At 40.5% G+C, this 13,828-nt stretch overlaps 1 protein-coding gene across 4 annotated transcripts in view; it reads right to left on the reverse strand.

The window, feature by feature from the left end:
- TBXAS1 (thromboxane A synthase 1) overlaps nucleotides 1-13,828 on the reverse strand; it is a 242,668-nt gene that overhangs the window by 78,208 nt on the left and 150,632 nt on the right. For all 4 annotated transcript variants that reach the window (XM_027881146.1, XM_027881147.1, XM_027881148.1 and 1 more), the window contains 2 exons: nucleotides 12,758-12,906; nucleotides 10,684-10,814 (listed from right to left, as the gene is read on the reverse strand). In XM_027881146.1, the coding sequence (XP_027736947.1) occupies nucleotides 10,684-10,814; nucleotides 12,758-12,906 (280 nt within the window). The remainder of the gene's footprint in view (nucleotides 1-10,683; nucleotides 10,815-12,757; nucleotides 12,907-13,828) is intronic.

The following is a 13,828-nucleotide window of genomic DNA, read 5'->3' on the forward strand; positions in this document are numbered from 1 at the left end:
TGGACAAGATGGTTGAACAAGTATGAAATATCATGGAATGGCTTTTTCGTAACTGCTTCAGAAAAGGTCACGTATTGCAAAAAGAAGGCAGTGTGGGGGGCTGAGAGAGGTCACTGTAGGCAAACAGAGACACAAAGACTAACAAAGTCAAACATCATCCACTGATACCGCAAGTGCTGCAACTCCCCTTCTCATTCTGGAAGTGACTCAGGGAGGAAAAATGGTGAACCAATAACAGATAAAAGGGGGGAAAAAAGGATGAAATATGAAAGACAAAACTGAAATTATTAAAACTGACATAGAAATAGAAAGCTTTGTTACTGCAATTAGGTCAGTAAATCTGTGATTTTTTCTCTCAATTAAGAATTTAGATGCTACGCTCCAGTTACACATGTCAGAAGAAAGTCTGCTTGTAGAGGAAAAGCACCCAAACATGCTTTTACAAAAAAGGTAAAACAAATACATGAAATTCCCAGTCCCACTCAATAGATCCCTTGAAGATTTAGATCAAGAATAAGTAAAAACAAAACAAAATAAAATACTATATAAATAAAGATTAGATCTTATATCCCATCTTGGCATTAAAGGCCATCACTTTGTTGTGCAGAAAATTAATCTCCAGATTATCTGAATTAATGTAATATTCCTTTTGCATGCTGATTTGAAAATCCCCACCCTGATCATAGATGAAGCAGGAAAAGGAAGAGTTTTCAGTGACCTCCAGCAGGATCTTCTGAGAAACTTGTGGGGAACAGACTGCAGAGGTAACATACAGAAGAGATGAGGAACAGTAAGAGAGAGAAGTTAAAAAAGAAAGGGAATGTGTACAACCTCTGGGTGAAAATTCTTCCTTTCAGCCAAAGGGGTGGATACTGATATCATACCATGAAGGAAAGCAAATGACAGGAAGCGGGAAAAGACAGGTTGAACAAGATTTGCTTTAGGTCAGTGGAATCACAAAGGGAAACTGTGCTTCCAAGCCTACAGGAAGATGACCCTGAAAGACAGATGTAACACTGCTTAGGCTGGATATTTTGCACAGATGAAAACGTGCAGCAGAAAGGCCAGATTACTTGCTGATTTGGCATGTATCAACAGATATATCACTACATCAGATTCTACTCCGAGTTCTATAAAAGAAAGGCAGATGGAGATGTTCTACTCCCTTCCCAGAAAACAGATACCTTTTTCTCAGCCCTGGACACAACAAAATCGCATTGGATATGTGTAACTTCCATGGCTTCAACACCAGGAACGTTTCCCCAAAGACACACAGTGACCCAACAGGTTGTAACAGCTTTGGTTCAATTATTCTCTCTGATCAGAGTATCAGGAAAGTTGCTACCTAACCAAGGGGACAAACTTTATGTTTAAGGTCATGAAAGAACAGTACTGAGTACTAGGTATAAAAAGTATTAAAGCCAATGCCACATCCTCCTCAAACAGATGGCCTTTCAGAAAGATTTAATCAGACACTGAAATGCATGCTGCGAATACTCATTACTAGCACAGGATCAGGCTGGGACAAGTGGCCAGCACTGACGTTATTGCCTACAGGGAATTACCACAGGCATAAACAGGATTTTCAATGTTTGAACCTCTCTTTGGACAGCAAGCACAGGGTCCCCTTTTCATCATAAAGGAGAGTAAAGCAAAAAAAATTCATGATGGGGTGGGCCATAAGAAGCAAAAGACCATATAGGGAACAACCACCTCTTTTTTTGGCTTCCTTGCCCTCTGTTTTTTAGCCTGTGCTGGTCAAGCCACCACAAAACTCAGTGATACAAAGCAGTGTTTTCTGGATCCCACCTTCAAAGAACAATGACCTCTTGCTTGTCTTATTTTTATGAACACATAAAACAGAGCTGTGACTGCTCCCTCCCCTTCAGTATCAAGAAGAAAAACAGGGTATAGCTGCAACAACCAGCACGTAGAAAGGAAGGGGGGGGGGAAGGAAAAAAAAAAAAAAAGAAAAAGCACTTTAGATCTCTCCCTTCAATGATAGGGTCAGGTTTTTTGAAAAAGGCAAGTTTGCCTTTCAATTCTTTCATCTTCCAGTTTTTCTGAGAAATTTTACTGCAAACATTATATGAAAGAGTCCTTTAGCTATCTTTTGGCCTGGATTTTTGTTAAACAGTATATGGTAAAATCAGTCACTTAAAATAAACACAATTTTTAGAAGTCACTAAAACCCTTGACATTACCAACAACTGAGCATGTGGGTTTATTTTTTTTCAGTCTAGATGAAAAACCCTTTTTTCAACACTAAAGATCCCACCCTTCTCAATTAAAAGATATTTCTCATATGCTGTAGATTAGCAAAGCCAAATGTCCATCTTTACTTCCCTTGCCGGCTAGTGAAAACAGGAGGAAAATGCATGCAAAACTTATTGACAGAAGCATTTAAGTCCTTCCCCCTTTAACTCTGAAGGCATCCTGTTGACTTAGCAACTTCCTGTGGATTAATGCAGCTACAGGGAGCATCTGAACTTCCCCTGTTCTGCCCAGAAAGGCCCAAAGTTATGATTTCTTTGAAGGTCCTCTGGAGGAGTTCCACAACAAGCCTCTTGGAAATTGAAGTTAGTTTTTCCTGCACAGATAGTCACATTTTCCTGGTACTATCAGCAAGATTATTCTTGGCACATCTGGATATGCAAAAATGTAACCAGACTAATCAGCATGGACAACCTGGGGTTTTGATTTCATCTCTGTCCTTTGGTACAAGTCTATGTTCCTGCAAACTGAAGCATAATCATTCCCCCGTACTCAGCACTGGTGAGGCTGCACCTAGAAAACTGTATTCAGTTCTGGACCCCTCACGAAAAGAAAAACATTGAGGTGCTGGAGCAAGTCCAGAGAAGGGCAACAGAGATGATGAAGGGTCTGCAGCACCAGTCTTGTGAGGAATGGCTAAGGGAGCTGGGCACGTTGAGCCTGGAGAAAAGGAGGCTCAGGGAAAACCTTATCACTCTCAGCAACTACCTGAAAGGAAGTTGCAGCCAGCTGGGGTTTGGCCTCTTCTCTAAAGTAACAAGTGACAGGACAAGATAAAATGGCTCTAAGTTGCACCAAGGGAGGTTTTGACTGGATATTGAGAAATAATTTTTCACCAAAAGGGTGGTCAGTCATTGAAACAAGCTGTGGCACTTGGTTGGTGGACATGGTTTAGTGGTGGACCTGACAGTGCTGGGTTAATGGTTGGACTTAATGATCTTAAAGGTCTTTTCCAATCTAAATGATTCTGTGATTCAGTGTGAGCAGTGCTCCAAGAAGTCAATGAGATGGCTCGTGTACACGATGGCACTCTGAACCCCAGATTATAGCTGAGGTGGGACACGTGAAATATGAGATAGGGACACCACTCCAGTCACCTCCTGAAGAAGAAATTAGGATACACTGAAGTAGTTGAGAAAGACCAAAAGGGAGTGGGAAGAGATGGAGGCATCAGAGAAAGAGTCCCAGACGCCAAGATTATATTGTTAGGGTTGCGACAGGGTTTGCTAGAGTGGGGCAGATAATATATACATGATACCATCTGCCTATTCCTTGTCTAGAATCCATAATGTACTCTGAGACATAACCAAGGAGACAGTAGAAATGCTGTGTTAGAGCAAAGGGTGAGCAATAGCAAGCAGATCTGGTATATGCTTGCTGGCAGCAGGTAACCAAGCAGATACTTGCTGACTTCTTGTGACCATAGTGCTGCTCATAGAGTGCTGGGCTCACAGGTGTGCTGGGCTGTAGAACTGGGACAGATGCAGCGGTAACGCAAAACTCTTCCTGCACTCCCTATCAACACTCCTCGGGGAGGCGAGAAAGTCGCTGTTCTCGTTACTTATTCTGTCCTTGATCTCTTTTGAGCACAGAGACTGCAGAACTACATTTCATGATGAAAGCACCTCAGCCAGACACTTCAGCCCAGGCCTGAAACCCAAAGATCACATTTGGTAAGCCTGCAATTCATCCTTGGAAAGATAACAGACTGATCAAGAAATTACAACCGGTGCCCAAAAGTAATAGGGATTTCAAGTTCATCTCTATTCAAGGTTTTGTGGCTTTTTAAAGACTCACTTCAGAAATCCTGAGGAAGTCATAAAACGAATTACATGTTTAAGAAAAAGAAATAAATAAAATACATTTTTTAAAAAGTATTTTTCCTAATGTGAGAAAGAAGGAACACAATTTAAAAAGCAAGGAAATGGCTTGATTCCTAAAAGAAGGTGAATAACTAAAATGCCTTTTAACATAATACTACCTCTTTTTCTCAGAATCACTATATGCTGCCGAAGCACAGACACCAGATTTAATGTTCAAAAGGTTTTTAACATATTCTAGAGGAACAGTACCCTTCTGCTTAAAGCAGCTGAAATACAGGTTGAGAATTGTATTCAAACTACATATTTAGCCCAAATTTCCTCTAGATCTTTAAGACACACATTCACCTTTCTGAAAGTCCACTTTGCATTTCCTCCTAACAAAGGCAGAGGATAATGAGACGATCAAACCGTGAGAACCACCCAGCAGAACAGAATTACAGCATCCCTCCTACAGACTTAGAAAAACAAAAGGACCAGAATGATCCTTTGTTTTAATGACCTTACTAATCAATAAAAATGGATTATTTAGTGTTGCCATATATTACGGATATTGCAATATCCTTATATGGACATCAATTTCTTTTAAATATAAACAAGTTTTGCTTGGTTTTCGATAAAGGCAAGAATACTGCACACTCTTAGAAGGTGTGTAATCCTCCCATCTGCTCTTTCCGTAGAAAAATATTTACTTTTTAACATCTGTACTGCATTTACACAGTTCAAACACACACATAGCCCCTGGAATGTACACAGTATTTAGCAAATTTTTAACTAAGTTTTCTTTGTAATTGTATAGTTTTCCCTTGACAAGGAGAGGATCAGACTTTTTCAGGAGGATTACCTCTGCTCAACTCATTTCAAGCAGCTCTTGAATAAAATAGTTCATTAGTTCATGAAAAGGAAAAACTCCAGGGAACTGCTGGGGAAGGAAGAGAAAAGAACAGAATGTCACAGTAATTAGGTTTTCAGATTGTCCCTTATCCTCCAGAAAGCAGGTACACACACACATGTCCCTCTTCTCCTTAGGGGAGCTCATTGCATGTTTTTCCCTGGGAATCAGTGTTCTAGAGACTGAAGCTCTAACCAAGCCATCACTTCCCAGAAAGGTATTAAAAGATACCTCTTCCTTATAGCACATTTCAATTGCTAGTTCATAGTGCGAGCGCAGTCCCATTTCCTTTGCAAGTATTTAAATACCTTAGTTTCAGAGTTACTCAAAATTCAGTCTCCTGACCTGGCTGATGCTGGCAAATCAAAGGATCTCCACTCACCAGGAATCAATTGTGCCTGTCCAGGCACACAGGCAGCCTGGGAACAGCAGAGCCACTGACCATAGCTACCAGGGATCAGGGACAAGATTGGTCAGGAATGAGAATGGCAAGTGGGGAAAACTGAAGAGGTCCGCAATTGTTCAATGGCAATTGCTGACCAGAGGACAACCACTTTTGGTTTCTGCCTGTCACAGCAGAGTAACAGAGCATCCCAGGGCCATACCAATCCACAGGGCACCAGACCATCACCAGGACTGACAACACTGTACAGTTTTTGTGGCTTTACAGCATGTGGCTCAAAGGGAAGCATAGCTTACGGCAGCACAGTCTTCACACTATTCTCCCACGGTTCCTTCTGTTTGTTCTGCATTTACATTAAAAGCATTCAGGTAGTCTGTAGGTCTCCACCCAGACCAACTAAACTACGAACCCAGACGCCAATGAAAACAGTTCTGGTGATACTTCCCTGTGCTTTGTCATCCTCTCATTTCAAATCAGCTTGAGACCACCAAGAAGGAGCTGATGATCATCAGAAGCATACTGGATCACTACTGTCCTGGCATGGATCTGTGACCTTGAATTATGCATTCACAGAAGACAGTATGACTGGGAAAATCGGGAGATGTCAGAGAACATGTTGAAGCCTCTACAAACTCTCCAATTCTTCTTGATAAAGGATGCATAGTTTGAAAAATGGATTATCCCACAGATCTGTTGTGATTTTCCAAAAATAATGTTTTGCAATATTCTTGTTACCTTCCAAGTGCTATTACTATGGATTACAAATGAAACTCTGGACTTCCACCTGCTGACAGGGGGCTTAGTTTCAACCCACACTTTTAGAAAGCAGTCTCAGTTTTGAGCACCATGAAAGACTTTTTCATTTAGATATCATCATTTAAAAGGAATTGGTAGGTTAAGAACTGAGCTATAACATGATATAAAAACAACTCTTACATGAATAATGAATGATTTGCATATCAGATTATTAAATGAAAATCTATCAAAGATCATTTATTAAAATAAACAATCTATCTGCCCTGTTTCTGGAAATATTTTGCCTCAGGGAAAAATTTAAGCCTGGGCAGATAATCAGGATAAGGTATTTGAACACTTAAATCCTGCTGGAGTCTTCAAAGTAGGTATTAAGTGGTGCATTAAATTTGTGCATTTTCTTCTGAGCAGGGTAAATTTGCTCTTCTGTAAATAGTGGGAAAAGCCTTTTACAATAATTTGAATCCATGAATAAATGTAACATATTAAAATTTCTAAAGTACAAGCACTAAATGTTTTTGTACATAAGCCAAATGAGTTGAATATCCAGGACTAAAATTATTCGAGTGACCACAGAAAGATAATATATAATTAAAATGACATCTGCACCACTAAGCGACGGGATGAGAGAAAGTGACATCACAGATCTCATGTAAGCTGCAAGCATATTATTAGCTCTAAACCTGGCTGTAAAATTACTATCTACCCATGGGATTATCTTTAGGCATTCAGAAGCATTGTTTCATTTACTGATAGAACAGGGATGATAACAGGCTGACTTTGCTTGCCACGTTGTTGTTTGGCCTTCCTTTATTCTTTGTTCACATTAGCTGCAGATGAGAGGAAGACAAGCTTCAGCTGAATCACTGTCATGGAGCTTTTCATTGTTTGTTCCAAAGGCTTTTTTTATCCTTTCCACCACCCCCCGCCTCAAGAAAAGAACCCCAAAGTATTTTTAATGATGTTAAAATCAATGAGGAGTAAAAGATGCATACAAGATAACATCCAGGAATGTGGCAACCTAAGGAATACCCATTGGCCTAACGCACCTCAGGGAGATCATAAGACATGGCTTACAGCTCTCAATATTAGCAGAAACCAGTTGGCTTCAGTGGGTACATTTTGTCACTTGAGACCTAGGACACAGGACAGAATTCTCCTTCACGTGCAGGGCTCTCTGGGATACCCAATCTCTACAGATGTAATTTCTGGATTAATTTTTTAAAAATGCATTTTGAACTGTTTCACATACCATTTTTATGTCCCTGGAAAATTATTAAGTTGCCCATACCTGTAACAAGACTCATGCACCACCAACCTAAACCAGCCAAAATTCTAAGAACACGTAACAAGACAGGCAGTGAAAAGGGAAAAAGAGGAAGCTCCAAACTTTCCAGCCACTTTTGAAAGCCACAGTAATGATCCTGAACTGCAAAGGGGATTTAATGTGCCCTCAGAAATCTGGTCCAAGTGTCTAACTCCCAGGATTTGAAATAGTTCCCACATGCCAATTTTGCAAACTAGGCAAAAGTCCAAGAGCAGATGGGTCCATGGACTTATGCATACACTGCTAAGGCAAACATGGACCTTGTACTTTCCTCCACACTGCCCTGATACTGGGCAGCTACTGCTGTGTGTTATCTCTTACAGCATCTCCCTACATCGCTTCCAATATAACCCTATAGCTCTGCTCCATCAACCAGTAAAACCTGCAAACAGGCTGCACATGCACAGATTTCTGCCTCCTGCTCTTGTCACAGAATAGGCTGAGTTGAAGGGACCCACAAGGATCATTGAGTCCAACCCTTAGTCCTGCACAGGATCGTCTCCAAGAGTCACACCATGTGCCAGGAACATCAACCAAACACTTGAACTCTATCAGGCTTGGTGCTGTGATCACTTCCCTAGGGAGCCTGTTCCAGTGCCCAATCACCCTCTAGAGGAAGAACCTTTTTCTAATATCCAACTTAAACTTCCCCTAACATAACTTCAGGCCATTCCCTTGGGTCCTGTCACCAGTCACCGCAGGGAAGAGATCAGTGCCTGCCCCTCCTCTTCCCCTCATAAGGAAGTTGTAATCTGCAATGAGGTCTTCCCTCAGTCTCCTCTAGTCCGAAAGAACAAGTGAATTCAGCCACTCCTCACACGGTTTTCTCTTAAGGCCCATCACCGTCTCCATTGCCCTTCTTTGGGTGTTCTCTAATAGCTGATTATCTTTCTTATATTGCAGTGTCCAAAACTGCACACAATATTTAAGGTAAGGCTGCACCAGAGCAGAGCAAGACCTTCCTTGACCAGCTGGTGATGCTGTGCCTGATGTCCCCCAGGACACAGCTGGCCTTCCTGGCTGCCAGCGCACTGCTGACTCATATTCAACTTGCCACTGACCTGGACCCCTAGGTCTCTTTCCTGGCACTGTTTTCCAGCCTCTCATTCCCCAGTCTGTACATACACCCAGGGTTGCCTCATCCCAGGTGCAGAATCCGGCACTTTTCCTGGTGGAACTTCATCTAGGTGGTGATTGCATAGTGCTCTAATTTGTCAAGGTCTCTCTGCAGGGCCTCCCTGCCTTAAAAGGAGTCAACAGCTCCTCCCAGTTTTGTGTAGTCTGCAAACTTGGTTAGTATCCCTTCCAGTCCTGCATCCTTTATGAAGGTTTTTAAGAGTAGAGGCCTTAAGGTGGAGCACCACTAGTGACAGGTCACCAGACTGATGTTACCCCATCGACTGTTATTACCCTCTGTGCTTGACCTGTTGTCACTAATTTTGCTTTTCTTTGCATTTTCCGTTTTAAAAGGGAGTGAGCATCTCTGGTATAGTGAAAGACTTAGCCCAAGATCGAAGCCCTCCGTGCTACGGCCACAGCAATACACTGTATTTAATAATTTATTAATAATAGTTAATACAGTAATTACTTTTAATCCATGTTGGATTATTTCTTTGTCCCTTTTGTCCTTTGACAATTGATACACAGAATAGACTTTTCATGCAGACCCCCTTTGGCATGAATCTTTGATCCAAATCTTTCCATACATACAGCCAAATCAGTACGCCATTAAAAGTTCCCACTGAACCTGTGCATTAGAAATGGGGTGTCTGAAAGCATTTTAGCTACACCATTCCTGTTAGAAAATACTCCTCCACCACTCAACCTGGGCCAGCAACAATATTTACAAATCATGAGTTGTTTGTGGCCAGCCAGTGGTTCTTACCATGTTTTGGATGTAAAGAAGGACAAAGACTTAAAGTCTGAGGAGGGCAAAGACTGATGAAGGTGGGCTGGAGGAATGACCAACAGCACATGGTGACAAAGTGCAACAAACACAGAAGTAAGACTTCATTGCAGAAAAAGTCAAAGAGCAGAACATGCAATACAGCAAAGAGCAGCAATACTTCTGAATATCAATTTTATTTTTAAATGTCCACTGGAGGTACTGTAAGATAAACCAAAATTCATTTTATCCTGAGAGGTGACAGCTGGGGTGAAGCTGTGGGGTGAAGCAGTAAAAGGTTGGGAGGACCCAGTCTCACCTGTGCTCTTAGCCCATCAGCATTGCGCTTCCTTTCAGAAACATCTCTTATATTTCAATATTAACAGTTTCTTTAATGTGTATGTTGTGGTGTGGTTCATCTCAGTTGTTAAAATTTGTCTCAGCTACCTTAAAAATGGAATTCTCACTGATACTCTTTGTTTCTCGCTACACATCCATAATTAATTGGTTAACTTATTTTTAGGGATACTGTGCACAGTCTGCAGTAAAAAATGATCCAAAAAGACAAGCAGACCTGATGAAGTTTTGTGTCATAGAACTGAATCACAGGCCTATTTCCAAATGCTTCATATACCAAAAATAGAGAGATGTTCACAAAAATGCAGATACTTCACAAATAACAGCGATTAAAAACCAAACAAAAAAATCCCCTCAGACTGCCTTATGACCAAACAAAAGAGGAACAAATTATTTGCTGTTAATGCACACCCATTTATTTGCATGTTTCAGGTGGTATTTACTACCTTTCTAGTTAGCCATCTCTCTATCAGTTGACTGTTCTAATCAGACATTCAGGTTCTTTCCATATTGCAAAGCTGTAGGAACCGTGACAGGACTATATAAAACATGCCCCAGCTCCTAGGTAATGACTGGGTTGAAACACTCAGTGGGGGCTTCGTTTTCTCTGGTCCTTTAGGAAAAGTAGTATAGATACAACACCTGAGTTTAAGATAAGAAGAAATTCTACAGGGTGAATACGTCCTTCTGGGTCTAGAAACTAGGTTGAAAAGTCATCCTAGATGTAACATCTTCTGCATCCTTACTTGAACAGAAATACTAAGAGAAGCAATCTTGTAATGTGTTAACAATTCTGCATAAACACCAACCCTGCCTGATGGTACATAAAGCTAAAAGTTAATAAAATCTTCACTAAAATACTCTGACTGTTCAAACAGACTGAATTTGCTTTTTAAACTGAGGCTTATGTCACTTACAGTTTTCCCTCAAAACATTTGCTTACCCATATATTTCTCACAGAAATAGCCTTACCTCAGCTGCATCTTGCTGGTGCCTGTAGACAATTGCATTTTTTATGGTTTGGATAAAAAATCCATTCAGTTCCTTTTGTTTCTTGTTTGGAAAAATGCGTAGCAGTGGAATCATTATGAATGGGAAAGAAACTGTAAGATATTTTAAAGAGGAAAACATTGAATCAGACTGTGAAGGCATATAATTGTTCCCCCCCCCCTTCATTATTATTATAAAACTCATCAAGTAGGATGTGTTCCTTTTGTGAAACCTGGTTTTTCCCTCTTTCCCTCTCCCTCTTTTTCTTCCACCCCCACAGGTTGGTAAAGAATTTCCTTTTATAAATGTCATGCTGGTCAGGACTCTCCTGTCAGACAGATGCCGTACAAACTCGCTACCGCAATGCTTTAGGATTTTGGTTCAGCTTTTTGATGCCACAGAGCCACCACAACAAAGGGGAGCATTATTTCCTCTGCCTACCCAATTACATAGAGAAGGTGGGAGATCTTGAACTAGCCTAGCAGCTTATGGCAACAATCTGTGAAATTGTGCAGTGCTCATTCTCGTTTACAGTTTTTCAGTATTAGGAAGCCTATAAGGATGGGGACAAACTCTTTCTTTATCAGGGCCTGTTGAAATAGGACAAGGGCTACTAGTTTTAAACAAAAAGAAAGCCAATTTAGATTAGATATAAGGAAGATGTTTTTTTACAATTAAGGTTGTAAACACTGGAACATGTTGCCCAGAGAGGTGGTGAATGCTCCATCCCTGAAAACATTCAAGGTCAGCATGGACAGGGCTCTGAGCAACCCATCTAGTTGAAGACATTTCTGCTCTTTGCAGGGTGTGTGTGGGGGGAACTAAATGACTTTCAAAGGTCCCTTCTAATCCAAACTGTTCTATGATCCTATTTTATCTTACTTCTCTAAACAGGCCAGACATTCTGGAAGAGTTGTCTCCAGTCCATGGCCTTCATAGTCAGGAAGTAGAAATCTGAGTGATGTCTTGCATCCTAATAAATCCCTCATTAAGTTATGAACAATGTAAGACTAACAAATCAGTCATTGGACAAACCCTGTCCTGCCAACAGGGCAACACAGTGTGGAAATTCAGACCACATAATGAATCAACGGAAGAGATGAACCAAGGAATCCAACCTCAAACCCTACAGAGATTTGCTTTAATGAAGGACATGCTCTTGGGGCACATTTCTGTCCCTTAAGAAATTGGTCATAAATCACAATTCACAATCAGGTTAAACATTAACCCAAGGACAATTCAGATACGCAACTCCAGAAGGGAACAGTTCATGTGCTACGAGTACAGGTGCAATCTGTAATACCAGCAGGATCAGATGGGCACAGAAAACTTTGCCACTGTGCCACCTGACACCACTGTGTGCAGGTCTAGATACCAAGAAGATAAAACTTCAGTAGGATTGATTATGCTGTGGCTTCCTCAGCTACAATTCTTACTGCCCTTGAATTAACAAGACCATCATCAACATGAAGCCTTAGCTTCAGTGTCCTAGAATTATGGCTTTATAGCCCACTCGTGCATTGCTATCTATTCATCTGACAAGAAGTGCATTTTCTTCATGATGCCTGTTGTCTTTATCCTTTAAAGCCACCAACCAGGTTGCTGATGCTATTCAAATAATAATTGGGAGGGCTCATACTATCCGCTTATGCTCCTCCACCTCTTTTCTGTGGTGGGTTGGTAATGTGGTTAATAGATGGGATTGCTCTACCAAGCAAACCAAGTCACAAAACCTTTACACTTATGGGTCGTTACTTTGTTTTAATGAGAAGTCTACAAATACCATAAAAACTGCAGGACCCAGAAATTTTCCTCTCAGATGATCCTGGAGCACTGTGTTACCAGACTCTCAGTTTGTGAAGTAAGTTTCATTAACAGAGACAAGAGCTGCAGAGCATATGGTGGAAATCTCAGGGGTATATTTGGCCTGTAGGTTGTATTCTGAACACCTCTGAAATAAAGTCAGCTATAAATCTTCCTGCTGTGGCTTCAGTATGTTCAGAATGACTTTTAGGAAATTACTATAAGGAAGCAGACAAACGTCATCTATACTCACGGATTAGAATGAGGAGAGGCTTAAACAAAGACATTTCAAAGAATGTTCTACAATTCTTAACAAAAGGGTCATCAGGATTCTTCTTGGAATCCACCTCAGTACCAAAAGCTACGCTACCAACGACATCCAACGTAAAGCAGTTGTAACACCTGCATTGAATTGAAGGATGATACATTGTTATCTACAATTCACATAACCAATAATATCTTGCTTCTACAAACATCACATAGCATTAATTTTTGACACTGGGTTTCTTTTTGCTTTTAGATTTGGGCTTTGCCAACAAGAGACGTTTCCATCATTCTGACAAATGCTGATGCTTAATAATGGTCACCTCTCTGCATATAAAATGAACATATTTTCATTTAGCTCAATAATTCCATCAAAAAATTATTAGAAATAAACAATTTAATTTTTTATTACCTAGAAATCAAAGGGAATCATCAGAGATTCATAAGCATTTTCTTAGTATGCATTCTAATAAAAGAGATCACTCCTTTCTCATTTTAAACTGCGAGAACCATATCTATTACCAGTCCCATCTAAACTCTCAGAATCAAGAGGTGTTTAAATAAAATTACGTTGCTTAAGGATTTCCTTCTTCTTCTCTATACCTCCTTTGTAATGTAAATCCATGGGCAAAACCAAGAAGAACTGACACCATGTGAAATCTGTATCTCTGCAGAGGAACAACCAGTGCTTCGAGAATTACAAATCATCTGTGGACCATGACCTAGAAACTTCAAAAGTTACCGAATCTCTCCCTGCATATCTAACCATCTATCCAGTTGCCTCACCATCTTTATTTTTCTACTGGGCTTTAGCAGCTATTTAGTTTTGAGATAAGTGGACGGGAGAATGTAAAATGTCCTTGAAATTTCATTCTTCTGATCTGTGGTCAAACCTACAATGAATGTTTTTCTATGATCCCTTACAAAAGGCTAATATCAGTCTCTGGAGTTTTAACCTGAGTGAGCATGTATGAAGAGAAGGTCAAGAGTCAGGCCCATTATATATCCTGTGTACATTGTGCAGCAGTATTTCTAAACTATGATCTTTGGCTTCTGTCAT

This window comes from Empidonax traillii, unplaced genomic scaffold (assembly GCF_003031625.1).
Source record: "Empidonax traillii isolate 1590-97213 ecotype Southwest subspecies unplaced genomic scaffold, ASM303162v1 scaffold84:size2688230, whole genome shotgun sequence".
Taxonomy (NCBI): Eukaryota; Metazoa; Chordata; class Aves; order Passeriformes; family Tyrannidae; genus Empidonax; species Empidonax traillii.